General features: G+C 41.7%; 1 protein-coding gene across 2 annotated transcripts; it reads right to left on the bottom strand.

Moving 5' to 3' along the window:
* Positions 1–201: 201 nt before the first annotated feature.
* Positions 202–18,983, bottom strand: LOC110492322 (cAMP-dependent protein kinase type II-alpha regulatory subunit). Of its 2 annotated transcripts, XM_021566539.2 has the most exons (11): positions 17,628–18,983; positions 8,617–8,652; positions 6,002–6,138; positions 5,579–5,685; positions 4,638–4,791; positions 3,613–3,714; positions 3,420–3,494; positions 3,260–3,325; positions 3,113–3,115; positions 1,883–2,021; positions 202–1,175 (listed from the first exon to the last, which is right to left on the bottom strand). In XM_021566539.2, exons 1-11 carry the CDS (start codon positions 17,875–17,877, stop codon positions 1,054–1,056), a joined length of 1,191 nt encoding a protein of 396 aa, XP_021422214.1. In that variant the 5' UTR covers positions 17,878–18,983; the 3' UTR covers positions 202–1,053. The 2 variants fall into 2 exon arrangements, with proteins under 2 accessions (XP_021422214.1, XP_021422215.1); XM_021566540.2 differs by lacking the exon at positions 3,113–3,115 and having other exon boundaries at positions 475–1,175; positions 17,628–18,981.
* Positions 18,984–24,554: the final 5,571 nt, after the last annotated feature.

Below are 24,554 nucleotides of genomic sequence, written 5' to 3'. Positions count from 1 at the left end.
GGTTGATGCCCCCCGCCTTGCATTAAACAATAGCTCTTCCATAATCAGGAAACCATAACATTAATTAAATGTATATTTTCATCCCATCTTGAGTCAGGGATAGAGAATGAGAACTGGAAAGCCAGTGAGAAAACTGCCCGCAGCCTCCAACTATCCCTCAAAAACACCAACATAAACAGCAATATAATAAAGACAGGGCAGTTTAACAAAATGTTTGCTTTATTCTTATCCAGGACAACTCATTCAGAATGATCAAGGAGAAATAAGCACTATATTCTTGTTTTACATTGTCAGAGATGGTACTTTAGCTGAATAGGTCAAAGTAAAACAAAATGAATATATAATACATGAATCAATACATGTGTGGAGTTAATGATAACAACAATAGCCCTGAAACATAGGGTATTCTGTGGTAATCACCGGCACTGAATCAATCAACAACAGTAGGAGAGCTTTCAGAAAGGACTCAACCCCAAAGAGGAAACACTTTTTATTGAAATAATATTTTATCAAAGCTTCTGTTCATCTTCATAAAATGTTTCTAAAACTTCTCTTTAAACCTTTATTTTTTGTGGGCATTTTAAACGTTTTAATTTGTTTCTTCTTTTTCACCAGGTGTCTGTGTGTGCATGTGTCCTTGGCTGAGGTTTGTGTGTGTGTGTGTGTGTGTGTGAAAGAAAAGGGCACGCCTGTATGTATGTATGCATGTGTGTGTGTGTGTGAGAGAGAGAGAGAGAGAGAGAAGGGCAAGCCTGTGTGTGTGTGTGTGTGTGTGTGTGTGTGTGTGTATGATGTCCTTGCTGAGCTGTGGCGGCGTTAGAGTGGTAACAGCAGGGACGTTGCTTTTTAAATTGTCTGGAGCAGGTTCAAGCAACTAAGAATGTCTGTGTGTGATATTTATGGGTGAGTAGAAAGTGTGTGTACCTATGCGCAAGCTTACAAAGGAGTGTGTTAAGCTAGAAAATGTGTGTCAGGGTGTACTTCTGTAAGTGGTCTATGTATCTGTTCATCAATGTAAATGTGCGCGTGTGTGTAAGGCACGGAGAAGGGTGGTCATTTCAGGTCCATGCTGGAGCCAAACAGAGCCACTAGCTGTTCCTCGTAGTGGGTGATGTTCCTCTTCATGATCTCCTTACAGGAACCCAGCAGACGCTCAAACGCCTGAATGTCTATTACTGAAAAACACAGACAAAATCACTCACACAGCTGCACAACAGATAGATGGCGACATGGACCCGTATTCATAAGGTGTCACGGAAAAACAGCGCTGATCTAGGATCAGGTGCCCCCTGTCCATGTCATCTTATTCATTAGGATGTAAAGAGCAACACTGATCCTAGATCGACACTCCTACTCTGAGATGCTTTATGAATAGTGTGTCCTGGTAAAGGAATAGAAATACACTGTTGTAGCCTATGCTCCTGTATAGTTTATTTCCAACAGTTCTTTGCCATGCTTAGCTTAACCACCACACGGGTTGAGCCGGATATAGACCTTCCTGTCAAAACACTGAGATAAAACTACAGTACAGCACACTGCTTTCAAATTAACATTTTTTTGCACTCTACACCTGTAGAATTGTTAGATGTGTGTACACTTTGAAGTCATAAGAGAGATGACTATCACTATGAGAGAGAGAGCATCACGCAAACACCTGTTTGTCTGAGGGAAACATCTCTGCATTAGGTACTGAGAGACCGTGAAGGAGAGATACTCATCTAGAACACTTACAAGCCAGTAATCTGCAGTTAAGATGATTCAAGGAGACAAGCAGAAAATACCGCTCTCTGTCACACTGATGGACACCCACTCAGAGCCCAGGGCCTTTAAAATAAACTGACACACACACACATATGTGTGTAGATGTATGAAGTGGCCTTACCCAAGCACTTGACCTCTCCCACAGCATACGCTGATGCAGCGCGGGGCTTGTTGGTGACCAGTGCCAGCTCCCCAAAGTACTGACCCCTGCTACAGCGGGTGATCTCCACCTCCGCATTATCCTCCTGGTTCACCTTCGTCTGGGGGAGAGAGGGGGAGTGAGAGCAGGGTACAGAAAAAAAGAGGACAGGATGGGTTGTGGCTGATTTTGTTTACGATGATTTTTATATTTTTTTGCCGATTCAAATGACTGGTTGCCGATTTCAAAATTCACAAAATGTTTTGTCATGGCACACGAGCCACAGTGCCAAGGAAGCCCAAACATGTTGTTCACTAAGCAATAGGCCATGTCTGTTGCAGAGAGCTAAGAACAAGCCAGATCTGGGTTCAAATACATGCGTATTTAAGTATGTTATTTAAATACTTGGTGTATTTTCAAATAATGTGGCCAGATCAGCTACTTCTATTTGAAGTATTTTCAAATAACTATCCTAAAACTATTCAAATACGTTTCTCCAAATACATTTTTTCAAATACCCCTAGGAACAAAACAGACATGGGTTCAAATACATGGAGTATTAAATATTTGAAAATACACTTGTATGAGTATTTTCAAATACATTCCAATATTCAACTACTTGTATTTTCTGAGAAAAACTATCCAAACTACTTCAAAATATATTTTAAAGTAATTGAAATAACCTAAATATTATTTGAACCCAGGTCTGGATAGAGCCATGAGAAAATGAGTTTTGCTTTGTCATGGATATAAGATAGTACTTTTTAAAATCCATTTAATTGCACCAGCTAATACACAAGACGGCAAAAAATAAAATGCACAAGAATGGAAATACAGACTTAAAGCAGCACATCAATGCATTAGAAAAATGAAAAAGCCTCAGTGTAAAACTTTGTCTTACACTGTTCGGTTTTATAAACAAAGTGCTGCCACACCATTTACTAAGAAGAAATCAGATGGAGAAACTATCAGGGTGAGAAGGAGTTCTGATGCAGGTACAGCCGTCTAGTGCTAGCTAACATTAGGAACCATAGTTTGTTAGCTAGCTTAAATTATTTTTTGGGAAGGACATTTTGTGGATTGTAGATTTGACAAATATTCTGATTCGAATCAGGTAAATGTTGGCGATTTTTTTTTAAGGTACGCCGTGCTCAACTTTTAATTATTACTATTCATATTAATAATTATTATAATTCAGATCATTAGTCATACCATCTTTGTGTTTGGGTGCAGGGTTAAGCAGTACATATGAGAAAAAGAGGAGAGAAAAACAGGGTGACATGAACATAAAATAAAGGCACTTTTTCCACATTCTCTGGTGATGAGGCAGAAATGACAGGAGAAAACAAGTACTCTTACTTTGCTCTTCATCATTATCTTCACGTCTCCGGACTCCACAATGTAGAAACAATCTGCCCTGTCCCCCTATACAGCAACACAAACCGTTTACAATTGCCCATGGTCATCGTTACTAGTACGCTTTACAGTAATACCAAGAGAATCTTGGAGAACATCCTACCTGCATGATGATGCGTTCTTCATCAGAAAACGTCTTCATTCCTAATACATCCACAATCTTCATCCTCTCAGATAACTGAGAGACAGAAGTTTGATAAGGAAAAGCAAAGGGAGACGTCCAAATCAAATTAATATCAGTGCTACATTTTTCACTGTCGAGCTTCCTCAACTTCCTCCCATCCCACTCCCCTCACCTCCAGAGACTTCAGTAGGGGCACAGACTCTACAAATTGCTCGTACAGCCTCCTCTTTTTGGCGTTGTTCTTCACAATGAGCCTACGGAACGTGGCCCGGTCCTGGTAGTGCACACAGACAGGATAACACAATCACACCGACACAAACTGTTTCATTCTCCTGCTATAGGTTACATATCTAACAGACAAAAGGTATGGATAGGTGTACTAATCTTCTATAATATTTACTATCATGATTAAAAATATTAATCATAAAGAATTTATTAAACTTTTATAGCACTTTTCATTACATAAAGAGTATTAAAGACCAAAGAATCTTAAAGCACAAAATCTAAGATCTATCTCCTACAAATTAAAGACCCACAACAGCCTCCCTGGCACCCAATTTATCACCCAAATGGGAAAAGTAAAGAAATAGCTGTAGCGGGTCTTTAAAAACACTGAACAAAACAGGAAATCCAAAGACTGAATAGAATTAAGATGGGCTTCTGCTTCTCCAACAGAAATCGCAATCAGACTTGTCGGCGATGTCATGACGACGTTGGCTAGCTAAGCTCATGAGTAGAAACACGACGTCAGGTCTAAAGGTCGTCTCGTGCCGAACTGAGCATGTGCAAGCAGTAAAACTAGATTTATATCGATATGAAGTAGTTTGACAAAAATGAAAAGGTGTCAGTTTGTCACTCTCATGAGGTTGGAGTACTAACATGTTCAACTACTTAAGACATTGGCTCAAATCTAGGTTGTGCCTTTAGATTGAGAAAATATACAAATAAGGAACTATTTTTCACTTCTCTCATTGACTTTTCAAACCCCAAACACTGGCCCGGTTTGTTTGGCAAGCGTTCCCAGAAATCTTGCGATGTCTGGGTTTAGAAGCTCTGTGGTAAATCTTGTATCTGTAATGCCATTATGTTTACCATTCTCCCTAGTGTCCACTGGGAGGTGCTGTGGCAGAACATAGCAGTGAACTAGAGGTCAGAGGGTTAGGCCAGTGTGTGTGTGTGTGTGTGCATGATTCTCACCAGGCCCCAGAGCGCCCCCTCCTGGGTGGCAATGATGGTGGCAGCACGGGGGGTGTTGTACATCAGTGCCAACTCCCCGAAGCTGCCCTTGTTGTCATACTGGCCCACACACTTTCCTACGCCATCAATCAGTACCACTATGTCATAGATTCCTCTGGAAGAAGAATAGGGCGAGGGAGACAGGGGGAGGGGAAGGGAGAGAAATGAAGAATGTTCTAATAATATTTGAGCTCTCTACAAAATGCATTGTGTATAGTAATAACATAGGAGATATTTGCAGACTAATCTTCATCTATAATAAAGTTGATCAAAAAATTGGAGTATTGGGCTCTACTCTTGGGATTAACCAACCAGGGGTAGGGGGACTAACAGCACGAGGAGCTCAGTTCTGGGAATTTATTTGGATGATACACCACCTGATTGGCTGCCAGGGTTGCATTGTGCTGTGGTAGCCAGTGAGCATTCACTTTGTTTGGGGGGGATTAGTATGATGATCACTTGGCTATGTAGGTGACCAGGGGGTTTCCCATGAGGCTTTGCAAGGCAACACACAGGGAGGGAATAGGTTTTAACATGCTTATGACGTGCATCTAGCCCTAAGCCTCTCAGGGTGAGGCACTAGCATGACTGAGGAGGGAGCTTAAGGTGCAGAGAATAAGCCCACTCATACGCTGCGTCAAAATGGCACCCTATTCCCCATGTAGTGCACTTCTTTTGATCAGGGCCCACAGGGCTCTGTTCAAAAGTTGTTCACTATATAGGGAATAGGGTGCCATTTGGGAAACACCCATGAAGCCTAGGCCCAGGACACATGGCGGAAACAACAACTAGTAAAATAAGGCTCAAGGGGGACTTTTGTATTGTGTTTGGTATGAACGCTGCTTTCTAGCGAATGCCTTGATTGTAACGATTCTGAAGAAACCGTGCACGCACACACACACCTCTCGATCACATAGAAGTTGTCTCCATCGTCTCCCTGGTCGATGACATGCTCCTGGGGCTGGACACGCAGTTCAAACATGGCGTCCAGTACCTCTGAGAACTGTTCCTGTGAGGGAGGAGGGCAGCAGCAGGAGGGAAAGAGGATGATTGAGAACAAAGACCACAACAATCACTGTCTGAAAAAACTACTCAACTTAATAATGGACGGAGTGAGTTGTGCCTGTCTGGCAGATTGTGTATTACTGTGTGTTACTGAGTGTACCAGTAAGTAAAGACCAGGAAACCTTAACCTTTTATGAGTCAATGTGATCTACAAGCTATTAGAACAGAAGTGCATACGACGGTGTGGCCCGTTATACTCTATTAGAGTGTTGGGGTTTCCTGTCACTGTGTGGTTAAAACCTCGGTCTCATCTTTTCTACCTGTTCCAGGGTCTTGAACAGTAGAATATCTTTGCAGGCGTCCTGCAGTCGACAGCGCTGCTCGTCTGTTTTAGGATGCACCACCCTCGGCTCCTCCACCTCGTCATCGTCGTCTGGGTTAAAGGCCTCCGCGCACACTGGCGTGAGAACACTTAGATTGTAACAAACACTTGGGGGGTAAACACAGATTGCCATCCTGTAGTCCTAAAAAAACTGAGTTACCTCTGGTTTGTTCGGCCAGTCCTATGGTGGAAATGAATGGGTGACAATGGGATTTTGGGATAAATGCTGAAAATAAAGTCTGAGGTTAACACAGGCTTAGATGTTATATGTTTTGTTTCATGAGACAATATCAGTCAGTTAACATGACCTATATGTGCTGTTTGTGCTTAAAGTTTTGATTACATAAATGACTCAAACTGTAGAAAAAGTAAGATCTCCTAAGCCGGTGTTATTGCAGACCTTATTTTCAGTGTTTACATAAAAACGCCATTCATTTCCCCCAATAGGCTTTGGCCAACGAGCCATGGCGGAGTTAGTGCCTACAAAAATATGCCATTACTATTGCCATCTATTACCACTTAGACTAACAGATGCTTGGGGGGGGGGGGTCATCTTTAACACATAGAAGGAACAATATTACCGTAACACTTAAATCGTAACATGGTGGGGTAAAGAGTTCTAACTTATACTGTAACACATACGGGCCTGGGGGCACAATATTAGCACCACAATCAATACACCTAAAGACTCATTGTAAGGGATTACTCTGTGTGCTGGACACAACGAGGGAAAACATTGAAAACCACGCTCCAGGGGACTAATATCAGTGTGACACACACCTACTAGTTATCAGTGTTCAGTGGTACATTAAGACAACCAGTGACTTAGTGTTAACACCAAGCAGGCATAAAGAGGCCAGGTAAGATTACACCAGATCAAAGCACAAACACTTCACATGCAAACAAACATCGCTGCTGCAGATTACATTAGGGCAGTACTATTCAAAGTCAGGTTGGTGACCCCCGGAATTGCAGTGGGGTAGGCAAAAAAAGATATACACAGTGCCTTCAGAAAGTATTCATACCCCTTGACTTATTCCACTGTTACAGCTGGAATTCAAAATGTTTGTTCTCACCCATCTACACACTATAATGACAAAGTGAAAACACGTTTGTAGAAATGTCAAATTTCTTGAACATGAAAATGCAGAAACATCTCATTTACATAAGTATTCACACCCTAGTCAATACTTTGAAGACCCACCTTCGGCTGTGATTAGAGCTGTGAGTGTTCTTGGGTAAGTCTAAGAGCTTTGCACATGTGAATTGTACAATATTTGCCCATTATTCTTTAAAAAAAAATTCAAGCTGTCAAGTTGATTGTTGCTTAACAGCCATTTAAGTCTTGCCATAGATTTTCAAACTGATTTAAGTCAAAACTTTAACCAGGTCAATCAGGAACATCTAATGTCGTTTTGGTAAGCAACTCCAGTGTATATTTGTTCTTGTGTTTTATGGTATTGTCCTGCTGAAAAGGTGAATTAGTCTCAGTGTTTGGTAGGAAGCAGACAACCAGGTTTCCTCTAGGATTTTGCCTGTGCTTATAGCTGTATTCCATTTATTTTTATGTTAAAAACTCCCTAGTCGATGACAAGCACATACCATAACATGAAGCAGCCATCACCATGCTTGAAAATATGTTTTGCTGTATTACTTAAGTACTTTTTTTGCAAACAGGATGCACGTTGGATAATTTTTTTCTGTATAGACTTCTTTTCACTCAGTAATTTAGGTTAGTATTGTGGAGTAAATACAATGTTGTTGATCTATCCTCAGTTCTCCTAACACAGCCATTAAACTTGAACTGTTTAAAAGTCACCATTGGCCTCATGGTGAAATTCCTGAGCAGTTTCCTTCCTCTCTGGCAACTGAGAAGTGACTGGGTGTATTTATAATTGCAGTAACTTCACCATGCTCAAAGGGATATTCAGCTTCTGCCTTCTTTGCGAAGCATTGGAAAAACATCCCTGTTCTTTGTGGTTGAAAATGTGCTTGAAACTCACTACTAGATTGAGGGACCGTACAGATAATTGTATCTGTGGGGCACAAAGATGGGGAAGTGATTAATCATGTTAACTATTATTGAACACGGAATGAGTCCATGTGACTTGTGATTTGTTGTTGCCATAAAAAATAAAAAATGCATTGAATACTTAAAAAATATATTTTAATTTAAAAAAAAATCTAATTAATTTAAAAAATCATTTCTACAAACAAAATTCCACTGACATTATGGGGTATTGCGTGTAGATCAGTGACAAAATGTGGAAAACGTAAAGGGGTGTGAATACTTTTTACTGAGAAAGATCATTTGAAAAATAAAAATATTGAGTAAATGTATGTTTTTGTTCTAGAGAGATTAAAATGTAGCCTAATGAACTGAAGGTTATTTGTTGATGTGAAAATAACGGTGGAGACGCCAGCCTAACTGGCGAGAAAAATGGAGTCGCCAAAAAATTGGATAAAAAAAAAAAACTTTTAAAAAACTGGGTCCCTGCTGAAAAAGTTTGAATAACACTGCATTAGTGAGTAGTGACATCAAACAGGACTTACCCGACACTCTCCGGTTATATCTGCTGGGAGGAGGGGCTGGAGAGAGGGAGGGAGAAAGGAAGGGAGAGGGTTGGTGAACACTCTCTCCTGTTCACAGATCGCTGCAACTGTAGAGCCTGTGGTTACGACCTCTGACATTGCTAGCACTCTTGAAACGGCAGAGAAAAACAACTCAAACACATGAAATGAGACCGTGCCGACACACACAATATTCTACACTGCAATAAAGCCAGACAAAATAACACAAAAGTAGAATTTAACAGCTCTTTTATGTATTTTTAAGCTGATTAAATGACATGATCATTGCAGGTGCACCTTGTGCAGGGGACAATAAAAGGCCACTAAAATGTGCAGTTTTGTCAAACACCACAATGCCAAAGATACCTCCAGTTGAGGGAGTGTGCAATTGGCATGCTGACTGCAGGAATGTCCACCAGAGCTGTTGCCAGAGAATGAAATGTTAATTTCTCTACAATAAGCCACCTCCAATGTTGTTTTAGAGAATTTGGCAGTACGTCCAACCGGCCTCACAACCGCAGACCACGTGTAACCACGCCAGCCTAGGACCTCCACATGAGGCTTCATCACCTACGGGGTCGTCCGAGACCAGCCACATGGACAGCTGATGAAACTGGAGTATTTCTGTCTGTAATAAAGCCCGTTTGTGGGGAAAAACTCATTCCGATTGGCTGGTCTTGGCTCCCCAGTGGCTACACCCCTGCCCAGTTGTGAAATTCATAGATTAAGGCCTAACGAAATTATTTTAATTGACTGATTTCCTTATGAATTGTTTCAATATGAAATGAAACTCAGTCAAAACGTTGAAATTGTTCCATGTTGCATTTATATTTTTGTTCAGTATAGAAAAAGTGCATCATTGTCAAAATCTTTCACTATCGCTTTAAGATCAGAGTGACAAGTTACAACATATTTGTAGCCAACAGAGCGAGCATTGGTGCAAATGAGAGCCATGAGCACACAGCCACCGCTTGCTCGTCATCTCCCTACAGTGCAGTGGCAAGCATGTGTTACGTTTCAGATGGTGTTAACATAATTACATTTTTATGGATTTTTGGAGTAGAATATATATTTTTTAAAGTCACCACAGTTGTTCTACAAATAAACATTTCCCAGGGGGCATGTGCACAGACCCCCGCAGCAAAGAGAACCCCCCCCCCCAACCTTTGCCACTGCTGCTCAAACAGATCCTAGGGGAAACACTATATTAACATAATGATTGTTTCAGTGTCATTATTCTAAAGTGCATTTGTGGGAAGCAGGGGATGAGTGTAGACTAAGTGTGTCATTGTGCAAGGACATGCGTGTTTGCATGTGCTGTGTAAGGAGAGTGTATGAAGTGCTCTTGCCCGTCATCATGTGTGGGGGATAGCAAGTGCCTGAAGTTGCCATGACAACAAAACACAAGGAAGACCCCATTGCCATAACAACCCCCCCCCCTGAAACCACTTCTTCCTAAGTAAAAGGTCCCCCCTCTACCCAAACACCCACTCATAAACTCCCTTAAGGACGAGACGTTATCACTGTCTGCTGGCCTTACTAATTGCAGCTAGAGCTAAAGACAATCAAAGTGGTACTTGTTCGTTGAACAGTCATCCCTCACCCCCCCGCCTGTTGCTCTCTCCGGCTTTCTCTCACTATCTCTTAGTCTCTCACTATCTCTTAGTCCCTCCCTCTTTCCCTCCTTGTTCATGCCCACCCCTGTAAAAAAAATAAATCAACCATGATAAAGTGGAAAAGGAAACAAATGCAAAAAGGAATGAAGTGTTTGTGCTCGCAGGTTACGTTCTTGCAGTCTTCGACAGCCCCCCCCCGTGCAGATGATCAGACCTCAACGCCTGGAGAAGTGTTTCTCCTGGCCCCACATGAACATGACAGAGCATCATCTCATATGCACAGACAGAGTGACTGTTTATAAAGACAGGGCTGTGAAGCAGCAACCAGTGTCAATGGCCTATTGGGCAGAGCAGGAACACACAAGGCCATTGAGAAGGGAAGTGTAGTTGTGTGGCTGGAGGGTGGGGGACTAGGGGGAGACTAGGGGTTAAATCAGCACATGCTCAGTGTTGGCATACTGTTCTGGTTAGAGCACCGCAGGGACAGGACAGGGGCGTCTGTGTCTCCAAACCAGCACGGCTGACCTTGCCTCCGCGGCAGAGCCAGCCATGGAAGCAGCAAGGACAACAGAGGCGGTTAGCCTGGCAGGGAGCTCTCCCTTTTAGATACTACCACAGCTGTATACACCTGACTCCCCATGAAAACAATCTTTATTGCAGTCAGGGCTGTCACACTGCTCAGATGATCAGATCTCACAATGCCTGGAAAAGTGGATCATCATAACTCAGGAAGCACATTAATAAATATATAGTCTGAGATATGAGATAGCACAGCGGCAAGAGATGAGCTGGAAGGCGAGCACATAGAAATGGAATGAATAGAACAAGGTCCACCCATTATGCCATCATTGACTTGAATGGGGACACCTGTTCTATTCATTTTAATTATTGGCTACTAATTCCTTGACGCAGCCATAGTGGACAGGGTGCCAACTCAGACGCAGCCATAGTGTCTGCTAGCTTGTTGTTGATGCTCCTCTGTGCTTATCCAGAACATCTCTTCTGCTAATCTAATTGTTTTGACACAGCCTCCTAACCAATAATCAGTGAGGCCCAAGCAGGGTTGGGTAGTAACGGATTACATGTAACTGGGATTACGTCATCAGATTACAAAAATGTACTTTCTTAAAAACAGCTTATTACTTTCGGGATTACTTCATCTCATGTTAAGAGGTAATTTTATGAAATTGCCATTGCTGTCATTTTGCACAGCATCAAGACTTATCACATGCTCTCAAAGATTATATTGTTCGGTTGATCGTCCATCAAGTGTGGATGGCCTCTTATGGTAATAGGCTATATTTCGAGTTGGCGATCTAGCTAACTACTTCCTCAACTGGTGAATTAGCCACAAATTAATTAGCCTGTGTGATATTAGTGCCCAAAAAGATGTAGAATAATGAATGTCTATTGAACCCAAAAATAGATCTAAAAATTCTGGAACCCTTATTGCCTAGTTATCATACACCAAATTCATGACAAACGCTGGTTCAGGTTGCACATCAAGATATCTGGTGTCATGTATTCGTGCCTGAACATGTTGTTAGAGTCAACTTTATTTCTTGAATCATACCGTTTTCGTAGTCTAGTACACTTCTGAATGAAACCCTTTGAAAGACTTTATAAGACTGAGGCTACAAATGTGTTCAATTGCATGACCCCACTGCAATTGTGGCGCAACCAAGTCATGAGCTGGTGCCACCAATTGAAAATGCTAGTTTGGAGCCCTGTGACTATGCTCTTACACATCGAATATAACGTGTGAATTATAGCATATACTCTCATGCTAGTCCCCATTTGGAAATGCTCATGTTACTAAATTTAAAAAATGCTATGTTAGATTCATGTTTTAAGTATGTCTGGGTTTTAAAAGTGAAAGTAATTCAAAAGTATTCCAAATGTAATAGGATTACATGACTCATTCTGAGTAATTGAAAACGATTACGTTACTGATTACTTTGTTTTTCAAGCAACTGTCATCAGTAACACACTACCTTTTTCAAGTAACAGTGCCCAAACCACAGACAATGAAGTATGAACTAAGGCTAATCTTGTCTAGGTTCCATTTTTACATGTTTATTTAAACACATGGATGTAGCCTACTCACTGCTTTTTTTTAATGATTTAGCCAGGATCGTCTAACAATTTAAAATGTTTTCCAGGGAGACCTGGTCTTGCTCACACACACGTATGTTAATGCAAACACGTTCCAAAAAGCCCTGATGGGTCAAGGAGCGTTGCCATGGTCTTCATTCACCCAACAATGTGCATTTATATTCCTAGACGTCACCAGTCAATGTGGCACATCCCAAAGTGCAGTGCTCAGCACTCTTCGACAGCACTGTATAGATTAGTCACAAGGCTTGTGTAATGAGTAAATCCACACACACAGTCCACCATTTTCCCTGAACATGAGGATGATGGTGTGGCAAGGTAGCATATACAAGTGTTCCTGCAGTGTTCTGCTTTAGAGACTTAATAACTTTGTCATGTTTTGGTAGCAGATTGTAGAGGCCCCAGCCACACACTACAACAAGACATGCTTAGCAAGGACCGCTGAAAATCATTTATCGTATGGTATGTCAGTGAAATTGCTAGGGCAGGCCAAACACTGGGAAAAACATGTACTTACGGGTCTAATTTTCCCACACCCACAAGTTTACCACTGTGTGATGGAGAACATCAACATTACACACGCACACATTGTGTTTCTGCTCTTTGCAAGAGGATTTCCACTACAAGCTGAGGTACAAGAGATTACTCTGAATTTTCAGCTTGACTTTCAACTGTCATACTCATGGAAATTAACTACAGTATATTTTCTCCCCATGACTTTTCCAGCTTTCCCTCTCCCCTGTCAATCTGCCTCCTTTACTACACCCAACCCTCACTTGTCTCCTCTCTCCACGTCCCCCCCCTCTCATTCTCCAGGCTAGTCCTTAAAAGGAGAAGTGGCCTTGTCCTGTTTAGAGCTTGCGTTGTTAACCCCTTCTGGACTGTCAGTGATGGGTTAGCCCCTATATGTCAGAGCGGTCTGGGTGCCAATTTAATGGCGGACGCGCTAGCTAGGACCTTGGCCAAAGACGGAACTCCCGCCCCATTGGAAGGCTATAGCCTAAGTCAAGAGAAAGACTTTAGGAGGAAGAGCCGTGGAAGGTTGTGTGGTCAGAGAGACAGTAGTGATGGTAACAAAGAGCACTGACTCACTATCTGGGCCCATTTAAAGTAACAAAGGCTTCCTGAACCCACATTATCAGGCTTATGTTTAAAATGTAACAATTGAAAGTGTGTAAACTATCAAAGAAATACTAGATGGGTAATGGGATTGGGCAGAATGCCTAGCAACCAAATATGAACATATTGGCCTTTACAGAGCTGTGTAGACTAGACTTGCTCCTGAAAATCAGAGTGTGGTGCTGGTGCCAGGCTGGTGGATGTCCTAATTTGACCAGCCACCCCGCTTCACCACTGTCCTGTTGAGATTTTTTTTCTCTCAATGCAAAAATCATGCTTGCAAATGCTCTGTGTGACCACCTGCCAATGTAGCTGGTAGCGATAGACATTCTACCAGCCATTGCCAAAATATACCAGCATTTGGTGTGTGTTAATTTCCCACCCTGGTGCCCTTTCAGATAATAAATTATTGAAGCTATGCAAAGATGCCTGTATCAAAGCCACTTGTGGATGGCTGAGGACTGAACTATTACTGAACCCCTGCACTTTATCTACTGTGTGATTAGGCAAGGTCGCTGCCTGTCCACTTTATTCCCACTCCAATGTGTTTGTGAGGACAGCGCCAAGGTTGCCGGCCCAGTCTGTATTCCCTCTGCACTGACAGGACAAGGTCACCACAAGCCAACACAAATTTTTGTTCCATGTTCGTTCTGTGGGGGGTGTCAGACATCTTCCATGACCATTTTCATGTATTGCAGCCTATACGTCAAAAATGTAGTTGCTTGGGATAAAGGCGTCTGCTAGTAAAAGGTCATAAAAAAAATGTAATTGTTTTTAAATATGTCATATATAAAATGCTATAATAAATACCAACACATCTATTTGTTAGCAAGCCAGGCCCTGAAGGCCCCCCCCCCCCCCCCGCAGCATCTTTACAGCGACTGCCTGGTGCTCCCACCCTCGAAGCCCCTTTGTCCCGTTAAATCGTACAAATTACATCTTCTCCCTAAACCACCTTGTCTAATCAGATTGAGAAGCTATCCTGTTCGAGAGGGGAGAGAAAATGGAAAAGAGTCAGGGAAGGACAGCCATGACGGTCTGTTTTCAACTTGATTTCAATTTCAACGTTGATATTACAGTGGACCGGTAGCATCATCAACGGAAAGGCTAATTGATGCACAACGACCGATGATTAACTATCTGAGATAGTTAATAAAAGCATGCAACAAGAGAAAATGTTTGCAGTCTTCCTGTTAGCCATATCAGAATTTATCAGAGGTTATTATGCATTGCATGACAATATGTTATTAGAATGATCCAAACGGATGGTTTCTACATCCTGCAGTGTAGGGAAGCCGCATAAGGTCCACGACCAAGTGACTAAACACGGTAACAGCCCGTCTTTCAACGTGGTGACTTCATACAGTAAAAATGGCATATGGGAGAGCGGGCCGTGTGAAATGCATATAAAAGAGAGGATGTGATTTTCCTTATTTTTCTGCCACAGGAAATGGGCAGGGAATGAGGAAGTGCCAAAGTTCAGATGCTTTTCAAAACGTGACTAATAAATGAAGCAGTAAACTGCATGCATGCCTAGTTTGCCTCCCCATTCACGCTCACAGGGAGAGACGGGGAGCGACTTTAAAGCCAGTGTGGAGTGTGGCTCTCAAGGGATGCTATCCATTAGATTAGCCTAAATGCACAGTCTGGACTGGTAATTAGGTCACCTGTTGCACAACTGACAGGGACCACATTTTCCCTAGTGATGGGCGGGAGGATTTCTATAGTAGAGTATCGCAATATGGGCCCAATCTCTGTCCATGCCACATAAGACTAACTGACATTTGTTATTTCTCTTCTCAATGGCACCCAAACTTGTTTTTCAAAGTTTGTATGTAATGCAGAAATACTAGGATATTTCCAAGAGTGTATTTTCAAACTGCTGTGACAGAAAATGTAATGTTTTGGCATGTTCCTGGCAATCATACAGCTGGGAGTTGTATGGCCAGTTCATGGGATCCAGAATCTGGTTACAGCAAACCTGAAGCAAAGTGACCTCACAATGGTCTGCTGTTTGTCATGTCTTCGTTCAGGTGACTCATCTATTCATAGGGCCTTATAATGCCCTATCAGACAAGCTATGAAGTGCCGGTGTAAACAATTCCTTCTCTGCTTATACAAACTCCCACTTTTAATTAGAGGTCGACCGATTAATCAGGGCCGATTTCAAGTTTTCATAACAAAAATCGGTAATAGGCATTTTTGGACACCGATTATGGCCGATTACATTGCACTCCACGTGGAGACTGCGTGGCAGGCTGACTACTTGTTATGAGAGTGCAGCAAGGAGCCTAGGTAAGGTGCTATCTAGCATTAAACTTATCTTATAAAAAACAATCAAACTACACATGGTTGATGATATTACTAGTTTATCTAGCTTGTCCTGCGTTGCATATAATCGATACGGTGCCTGTTAATTTATCATTGAATCACAGCCTAGTTCGCCAAACAGGTGATTTAACATGCGCATTCGTGAAAAAGCAATGTCGTTGCACCAATGTCTACCTAACCATAAACATCAATGCCGGTCTTAAAATCAATACACAAGTATACATTTTTAAACCTGCATATTTACTTAATATTGCCTGCTAACATGAATTTCTTTTAACTAGGGAAATTGTGTCTTTCTTGCAAGCAGAGTCAGGGTATATGCAGCAGTTTGGGCTTTTTTAGTCCGCCAATAATCGGTATCGCCGTTGAAAAATCATAATCAGTCGGCCTCTACTTTCAATACACCCCCCCCCCCCCCCCCAGTTCTATTCTCCCCCTCTTTAGAGCTCATCTATTCCTCTGAAATGTGCAAAAGATAGGCTATTGGTTCAAATGAGCCCAAATTGCAATTCTACCTCAAGGAAAATAGGATTTATGCAACAGTTTGTTTTCAAAACTATACCATAATTTATTTAAGTAGCTTAAAATGGGAAATCTGCAGTACAAAGAACAACAAAGCGGTCACACCTCCACTGAGTTGGTAAACAGCGAAGGGACAGGGCTGGAGAAATGTAAGCACAGACATAGCTATGAACACAAGGACTGACCATCCATGAGATCAAAATGACAGTTTTAACCATGTGCTGAGGCTACAGTATACAATGTTTGATTAAGATTACTTTGTTTACAAACAAAGGAGTAAAATAAGCTTATATTTTGGGTTCTGATGGGGTTACACAATTTAACTAATCTAATCAGACACTTCTATGTTTTAGTCTTCAAGAATGTATGAATTTAAGTCAGAAAATTGATGTAGCAATCGCAGAACAGACCCTTTTAACTATGGAGCTGAATATTACTTCAGCTACGGTCACTTACACAAACATGCTACAAAACTTGATTATCCTCAGTACATCAAGTTTGACGATGGGAACCCTATCATGAAGACAAAAAGTCTGCTATAATACGCCAATAACATTAAGAAATGTCCTAGTGGGTCAGTGTCTGCCTCTCAGGGGTATGAGAGGAGTTGTGTTATGCATGAGATGGTTTCTCCACTAAGAGAGGAATTCAAATAGATGCGATTGTCATTAGAGATCTGTTTACACACACCCCACACATATAACCAATGAGGTAATTGCAATCAATCTCACAACCGCCAAATACAGCCAGAGATTAAACTGAATTCCAAGTCATTCCTCAGCCAATGAAAACACATTTTGGAATTGCTGTGATCACAGACCGGAGCTCATTGACAAAAACAGAACGTCCATTCACAGCAGAACAGCCCCTGAAAAGCAATGCGATCTGGGTCACGTTGCTCTCTCAGCCTGCAGAGAGCAGCGGACTTCCTGGCATCTTATGTCCGGGAACAGCCTGGGCTGGCAGATGTTATGCTGGCCACATCTTGTTTCTGTAAATAGGGTTTTCATGGCCTGGGTGTGTGGTGAATGCACTTATGTCATCATTGAGGACATTAACAGTAAGATCAGCAGACATCTGATATAACATGTCTAACCTATATAACGTCACAAACAGGATTGCAGCCATAAGTCTTACTAGTTTAGTTAGGGTTCTCCAACTCCAGTCCAGGAGTGCTACTGGTTGTGCAGACTTAGTCTAATCCATCTGTACTCATCTCTAACAAAAAGCATGACAGTATTCCGTTTGGGTAATGATTAAGTGAATCGGCCACATCAGGCTGCAACTTACGCTCGAAATCAGACTCGTCGGACCCGTCTTCATCGTCGCCATTTGACTCTGTTTGCATCGGCTCCCCATCGAACACCACTCCCTTCCCGAGCTTGACAGCAGCACCGCCCCCATCTTGGCTTCTGGTGTCCCGCAAGCGCGTGAAATATTGCACGGCGAATTCCACCAGGTCTGTTGGCCTTTGTCGAAGCACCTCCACAGTGTAGCCTTGCAGCAATTCCGTCAATCCCACCGGTATCTCGATACTCATGACTGTTTTTCGAGGGTGCTATCTAACTAGAAAGATGTTCAGGTATACTGTTTTTCGTACAAAAAAAAAATATATGAATTCAATATCCGTCCATGTGTTGCACGCTACAGCTCCTACTGGGGGGAGATAGCTGACACTTACAACAGCTTCACAAAACTGGGTTAGCTTGCTGACATTGATAAACAGTTAGCGGTTGCAAATTTGCTTAGCTAGCTAACAAAAATGTCCAAGCAAGTAACGTAGTGACACTGTCGATGGAAGGCCGGTATTGTTGTGTAAAGAAAGCAATATAACCCCAGTGACGTTAACGTTAGTTTATGATATCTGAGCTGTCAAGTTGGGTAACTAGATAGCTAGCTGCTGCTATACCAAGCTGACAAATGAGCTCGATGGCTAATAAATGGATGCCACAAATGATAACGAACGTTGTTAGTTAGCTACAGTAATGTTACTATAGTTTGTTCCCTCGCTGTCCTCCCTGTTCTTTATTTCGCCTCCTCTTTTTCGCTTGTTTCTTTGCCAGGGTAGCGACCAAACCCCGCCAGCTAGTGGTATATCCAATCAATACCCGATCAAAAACTTAACTGATCAGCGAACAGGCGATGTATAGTACACCACCAGCCAGCAAACGTTAGCCTATAATTAATGGGTGGGCACTGGGACTTGTTACGTTAGCTAGCTAGATTAGCTAACTACAGTACTAGCCAGTTGGTTTCGAGGAAAGAAGAAACATCTAATTAAATATCCGAAGTATTTCGCCTTTGTATTATACGGATAAAGTAATGGCGGCTAAAATCTACCAATAACGTCCCTTAAACTAAATGCCGGTAGCTATAACTAACAGCTGACTTCTTATTGCTGAGTCCAGGCAGACAGTTCAGTTGCAGCAGACAATCCGAGCCCGGCTTAATTCCAAGCCCCTGTAGACAAGGAGCGGTAGGAACAACCCAAACGTTAGCTTGAATTACCCAGTGTTTCTCCAACGTTAAAATAAAAATGTGTGGCATAAATATTGGTAACGACGTTCCTCGTGATTTTCCGTAAATCTGTTTCTACCTCCAGATGAGGCTCTTCTTTTCGTTACTTCGGGGTGAGTGGTAGACACGGTTGATTGACATGCCAATGTACCAATCCAATCTAAGACTCATGACACGCAAGGATCAATTAGGGGATTCGATGAATTCCCCGGGTGAACCGAGTTAACATTGAATACATTCGATTTTGAACCGGGCTTCCTCCGGGCGTGAGCCGGGTGTCCCGTTCTGGCAGACGGGGAAGTCGGCTCTAAAGAAAAGTGACAGGTTAAAGCTGCAATATGTAATATTTACATATAAATGTGAGTTATAGATCTGTCATTCTCATTGAAAGCAAGTCTAAGAAGATCTGTTCTATGTGCGCAATTTCCCGATCTTAAGTTTAGTTTTGCATCTTTTACTTTCGGATTTGTACACCATCTTCAACTAGCTGAAAATACAGCATTGTTGGGTATTGAAAATATATTTCACAGCAGTTTAGATGGTACCATGATTCTCTACATTATGCATAGTTTTTTTTTTTGTCACAAAATGAAATTAGTCGAAATATTCGAATTTTTGCAACCAGGAAATGGCTGAGCGATTTCTGCATATTGCACCATTAAGTACTTGGAGTAATGAGTTTGATTATTTCGATAAAGTGATTGCTTTAAATAAAACATCTTTATCTGCCTTCCCAATGAAAATAGGTGTATGTTTCTGAACGATGCACTATGCTGTATTGTTGACAACAGGGCCTGCTCCAGGCATAAGTGATCGCTTATGGTTGTGCATCAGCATTTTTTCTCTTGTTATGTCAGTCACTGACAGTCACTCAGCCATGTCAGCTAACAATGTTTTGATTGGTAAATTAGTCTAGCCAGCTATCTAAACTTGTAGTAATCATGGCCGAATACCAGATAGGCATGCAGGGCACATGCCCAGGGGCCCTGGCCTCCAGGGGGCCCACATTGATTTTTTGTTAGTCACGCTCACTCAGATATCATTAACATGACATACGTCTAGGCAAAATGTGTAGAATTGTCAGAAATTAGGTTTAAAACTGAAATAATGTCTCTCTACCCCATTGCAAAATGGGTAGAATTGCAGGAAATTTTCTCTTTCGCTTAGGGTCTCCAAAAGGCCAGCACCGGCACTGGATAACAATATGACCAAGTGCTGCAGATTACTGCTCATTTTTAGCAAACCGTGGCAGCTTCAAACCGTGGCAGCTTTATTTGTATTTATTAAGGATCCCCATTAATTGGCGCCACAGCAACAGCTACTCTTCCTGTGGTCCAGAAACATTAAGGCAGTGATATACAATTTAAAATATTACATAAACATTACATTTCATAGCACTTTTCACAACACATGTGTTCCCTCAGGCCACTACTCTACTATCACATATCTACAATAGAAAATCCATGTGTATGTGTGTGTGTCTTATCATGTGTATATGTCTGTGCCTGTGTGTGTGTGTCTCTACACAGTCCTCCCTGTTCCATTTAAATAAAAATCTAATTTCACTGCTTGCATCAGTTACCTGATGTGGAATAGAGTTCCATGTAGTCATGGCTCTATGTAGTACTGTGTGCCTCCCATAGTCTGTTCTGGACTTGGGGATTGTGAAGAGACCTCTGGTGGCATGTCTTGTGGGGTCTGCATGGGTGTCCGAGATGTGTGCTAGTAGTTTAAACAGACACATTGGTGCTTTCAGCATGTCAACACGTCTTACAAAAACAAGTCGTGATGAAGTCAATCTCTCCTCCACTTTGAGCCGTGAGAGATTTACATGCATATTATTAATTTTAGCTCTCAGTGTACATTTAAGGGCCAGTCGTGCTGCCCTGTTTTGAGCCAATTGTCATTTTCCGAGGTCCCTCTTTGTGGCACACGACTGAACAGTAGTCCAGGTGCGACAAAACTAGTGCCTGTAGATCCTGCCTAGTTCATAGTGTTGTTAAAAAGTCAGAGTGCTCTTTATTATGGACAGACTTCTCCCCATCTCAGCTACTGTTTTATCAGCATGTTTTGACCATGACAGTTTACAATTCAGGGTTACCCCAAGCAGTTTAGTCACCTCAACTTGCTCAATTTCCACATGATTTATTACATGATTTAGGGTTTAGTGAATGATTTGTCCCAAATGCAATGCTTTTAGTTTTTTGAAATATTTAGGTCTAAATTATTCCTTGCCACCCATTCTGAAATGAACTGCAGGTCTTTGTTAATTAAGTGTTGCAGTGATTTCACTCGCTGTAGTAGCTGACATGTATGGTATTGAGGCATCCGCATACGTAGACACACTGGCTTTACTCAAGGCCAGTGGTATGTAATTAGTTAAGATTGAAAAAAGTAAGGGGCCTAGACAGCTGCCCTGGGGAATTCCTGATTATACCTGGATTATGTTGGAGAGGCTTCCATTAAATAACACCCTCTGTGTTCTGTTAGACAGATAACTTTATCCACAATATAGCAGGGAGTGTAAAGTAGGCAGGAGGGATGTACGTTACACTATATTAGGCCAAGCCTTTGGAACTATGATTTTCCTAGATATGGCTACTAAATTGTGATCAAATCAAATCTTATTTGTCACATGCGCCGAAAACAACAGTGAAATGCTTACTTATAAGCCCTAACCAACAATGCAGTTTTTAAAAAATACCTAAAAAAAATAAGAATATAAAATAAAAGTAACAAATAATTAAAGAGCAGCAGTTAAATAACAATAGCAAGGCTACTCACAGGGGGTACCGGTACAGAGTCAATGTGTGGGGGCACCGGTTAGTTGAGGGAATATGTACATGTAGGTAAAGTTATTAAAGTGACTATGCATAGATAATAACAGAGAGTAGCAGCAGTGTAAAATGGGGGGGGGATGCAAATAGTCTGGGTGGCCATTTGATTTGATGTTCAGGAGTCTTATGGCTTGCGGGTAGAAGCTGTTTAGTAGCCTCTTGGACCAAGACTTGGTGCTCTGGTACCGCTTGACATGCGGTAGCAGAGAGAACAGTCTATGACTACGGTGGCTGGAGTCTATGACTAGGGTGGCTGGAGTCTTTTACAATTTTTAGGGCCTTCCTCTGACACCGCCTGGTATAGAGGTCCTGGACGGCAGGAAGCTTGGTACTCGGGGACGTACTGGGCCGTACGCACTCCCCTCTGTAGTGCCTTGCGGTCAGAGGCCGAGCAGTTGCCATACCAGGCAGTGATGCAACCAGTCAGGATGCTCTCGATGGTGCAGCTATAGAACCTATTGAGGATCTGAGGATCCATGCCAAATCTTTTCAGTCTCCTGAGGGGGAATATGTTTTGTCGTGCCCTCTTCATCCGATGGATTTGGATACTGCTTTAAAGCAAAATTTTGCAGCATTAGTAAAGATGTGATCAATACATGTTGATGATTTCATTCCTGTGCTGTTTTTAACTACCCTGGTAGGTTGACTGTTAACTAGTAACATTTTTAAGCCTTTTCTTGAGTAGGCAGCTTGATGAAAGCCAGTCAATATTTAAATCACCCAGAAAATATAGCTCTTTGATGATATCACATACATTATCAAGCATTTCACACATATTATCCAGACACTAACAGTTAGCACTTGGTGGTCTATAGCAGCTTCTCACAATAATGGGCTTTATGTGAGGCAGATTAACCTTTAGCCATATTACTTCAACAGTATTTAACATTAGATCGTCTCTAAGCTTTACAGGAATGTGGTTCTGAAAATAAACAGCAACACCTCCACCATTGGCATTTCTGTCTTTTCTGTAGATGTTATAACCATGTATTGCTACCACCACTGTATCATCAAAAGTATTATCTAAGTGAGTTTCAGAGATTGTCAGAATATGAATGTCATCTGTTACTAGCAAATTAACATATGTAGCTTAAGAAACAAGGTTAATAAAATCAATAATTTGCTTAATTGAAACCCCTCAATCACATTGTTGCTCAAACAGTTCAGCAAGACCTAGCAATACAATATCGCTACACACATAATCCAAAAAGTAAAAAAATATCAGAAATATCTAAGCAATGTCAGAGTCCGGAATATATACCAGTCAAAAGCTTTAACACACCTAATCATTCAAGGATTTTTCTTTATTTGTACTATTTTCTACATTGTACTAGTAGTGAAGACATCAACATTATAAAATAACACATACGAATCATATAGTAACCAAAAAAAGTGTTAAACAATGAAAATATATTTTATATTTGAGATTCTTCAAAGTAGTCATCCTTTGCCTTGATGACAGCTTTGCACACTCTGCATTTTCTCAACCAGCTTCATGAGGTAGTCACCTGGAATGCATTTCAATTAACAGGTGTGCCTTGTTAATTTGTGGAATTTCTTTCTTTATGCGTTTTAGCCAATCAATTGTGTCGTGACAAGGTAGGGATTATATACAGAAGATAGCTCTATTTGGTAAAATACCATATTATGGCAAGAACAGCTGAAATGAGCAAAGAGAAACAACAGTCCATCATTACTTTAAGACATGAAGGTCAGTCAATCCGGAAAATTTCAAGAACTTTCAAAGTTTCTTCAAGCGCAGTCGCAAAAACCATCACTACTGTCACAATCGTCTGAAGAAGTGGACCAAAGCGCAGCGTGGTGAGCATACAATTCTTTATTTATAATGTCGCCAACAAAAACAAGAAACCACTGCGAAGCTTACGAGGGCTATAGTGCCACTAACAAAGATAACTGCCCACAATAACAAAAGGGAAAAAAGGCTGCCTAAATATGATTCCCAATCAGAGACAACGATAGACAGCTGTCCCTGATTGAGAACCATACCCGGCCAAAACATAGAAACACAAAACATAGAAATCAGAACATAGAATGTCCACCCAAATCACACCCTGACCAAACCAAAATAGAGACATAAAAAGGCTCTCTAAGGTCAGGGCGTGACAACTACGATGAAACGTGCTCCCATGAGGACCGCCACAGGAAAGGAAGACTCAGAGTTCATTAGAGTTACCAGCCTCAGAAATTGCAGCCCAAATAAATGCTTCAGAGTTCAAATAACGGACACATCTCAATATCAACTGTTCAGAGGAGACGTGAATCAGGCCTTCATGGTCGATTTTCTGCAAAGAAACCACTACTAAAGGACACCAATAAGAATAAGAGACTTGCTTGGGCCATGAAACACATGCAATGGACGTTAGACCGGTGGAAATCTATCCTTTGGTCTGATGAGTCCAAATTTGAGATCAAATCATCATTCATTGAACTTGAGAGTAGGTGAACGGATGATCTCTGCATGTGTGGTTCCCACTGTGAAGCATGGAGGAGGAGGTGTAATGGTGCTTTGCTGGTGACACTGTTGGTGATTTATTTAGAATTCAAGGCACAAAAACCAGAATGGCTAGCACAGCATTCTGCAGCGATACGCCATCCCACCTGCTTTGCGCTTCGTGGGACTATCTGGGTCTTCCTGTTTTACAACAGGACAATGAACCAACCCACCTCCATGCTGTGTAGGGGCCATTTGACCAAGAAGGAGAGTGATGCATCAGATGACATGGCCTCCACAATCACCCGACCTCAACCCAATTGAGATGGTTTGGGAAGAGTTGGACCGCAGAGTGAAGGAGAAGCAGCCAACAAGTGCTCAGCATATGTGGAAACTCCTTCAAGACTGTTG

Source organism: Oncorhynchus mykiss, chromosome 16 (genome assembly GCF_013265735.2).
Source record: "Oncorhynchus mykiss isolate Arlee chromosome 16, USDA_OmykA_1.1, whole genome shotgun sequence".
NCBI classification, from domain to species: domain Eukaryota; kingdom Metazoa; phylum Chordata; class Actinopteri; order Salmoniformes; family Salmonidae; genus Oncorhynchus; species Oncorhynchus mykiss.
The sequence above is the reverse complement of the archived record's forward strand: the minus strand, read 5'-3'. Positions and strand labels throughout refer to the sequence as shown.

Excerpts from the sequence above, each read along its gene's own strand:
- LOC110492322 (XM_021566539.2), bottom strand. The coding sequence starts at position 17,877 with ATGAGTATCGAGATACCGGTGGGATTGACGGAATTGCTGCAAGGCTAC. Across the intron at positions 8,653-17,627 it reads CGACGAGTCTGATTTCGAGC|CCCCTCCTCCCAGCAGATAT; the intron begins GTAAGTTGCAGC and ends CCCTCTCTCCAG. Across the intron at positions 1,176-1,882 it reads GGGAGAGGTCAAGTGCTTGG|TAATAGACATTCAGGCGTTT; the intron begins GTAAGGCCACTT and ends TGTGTTTTTCAG.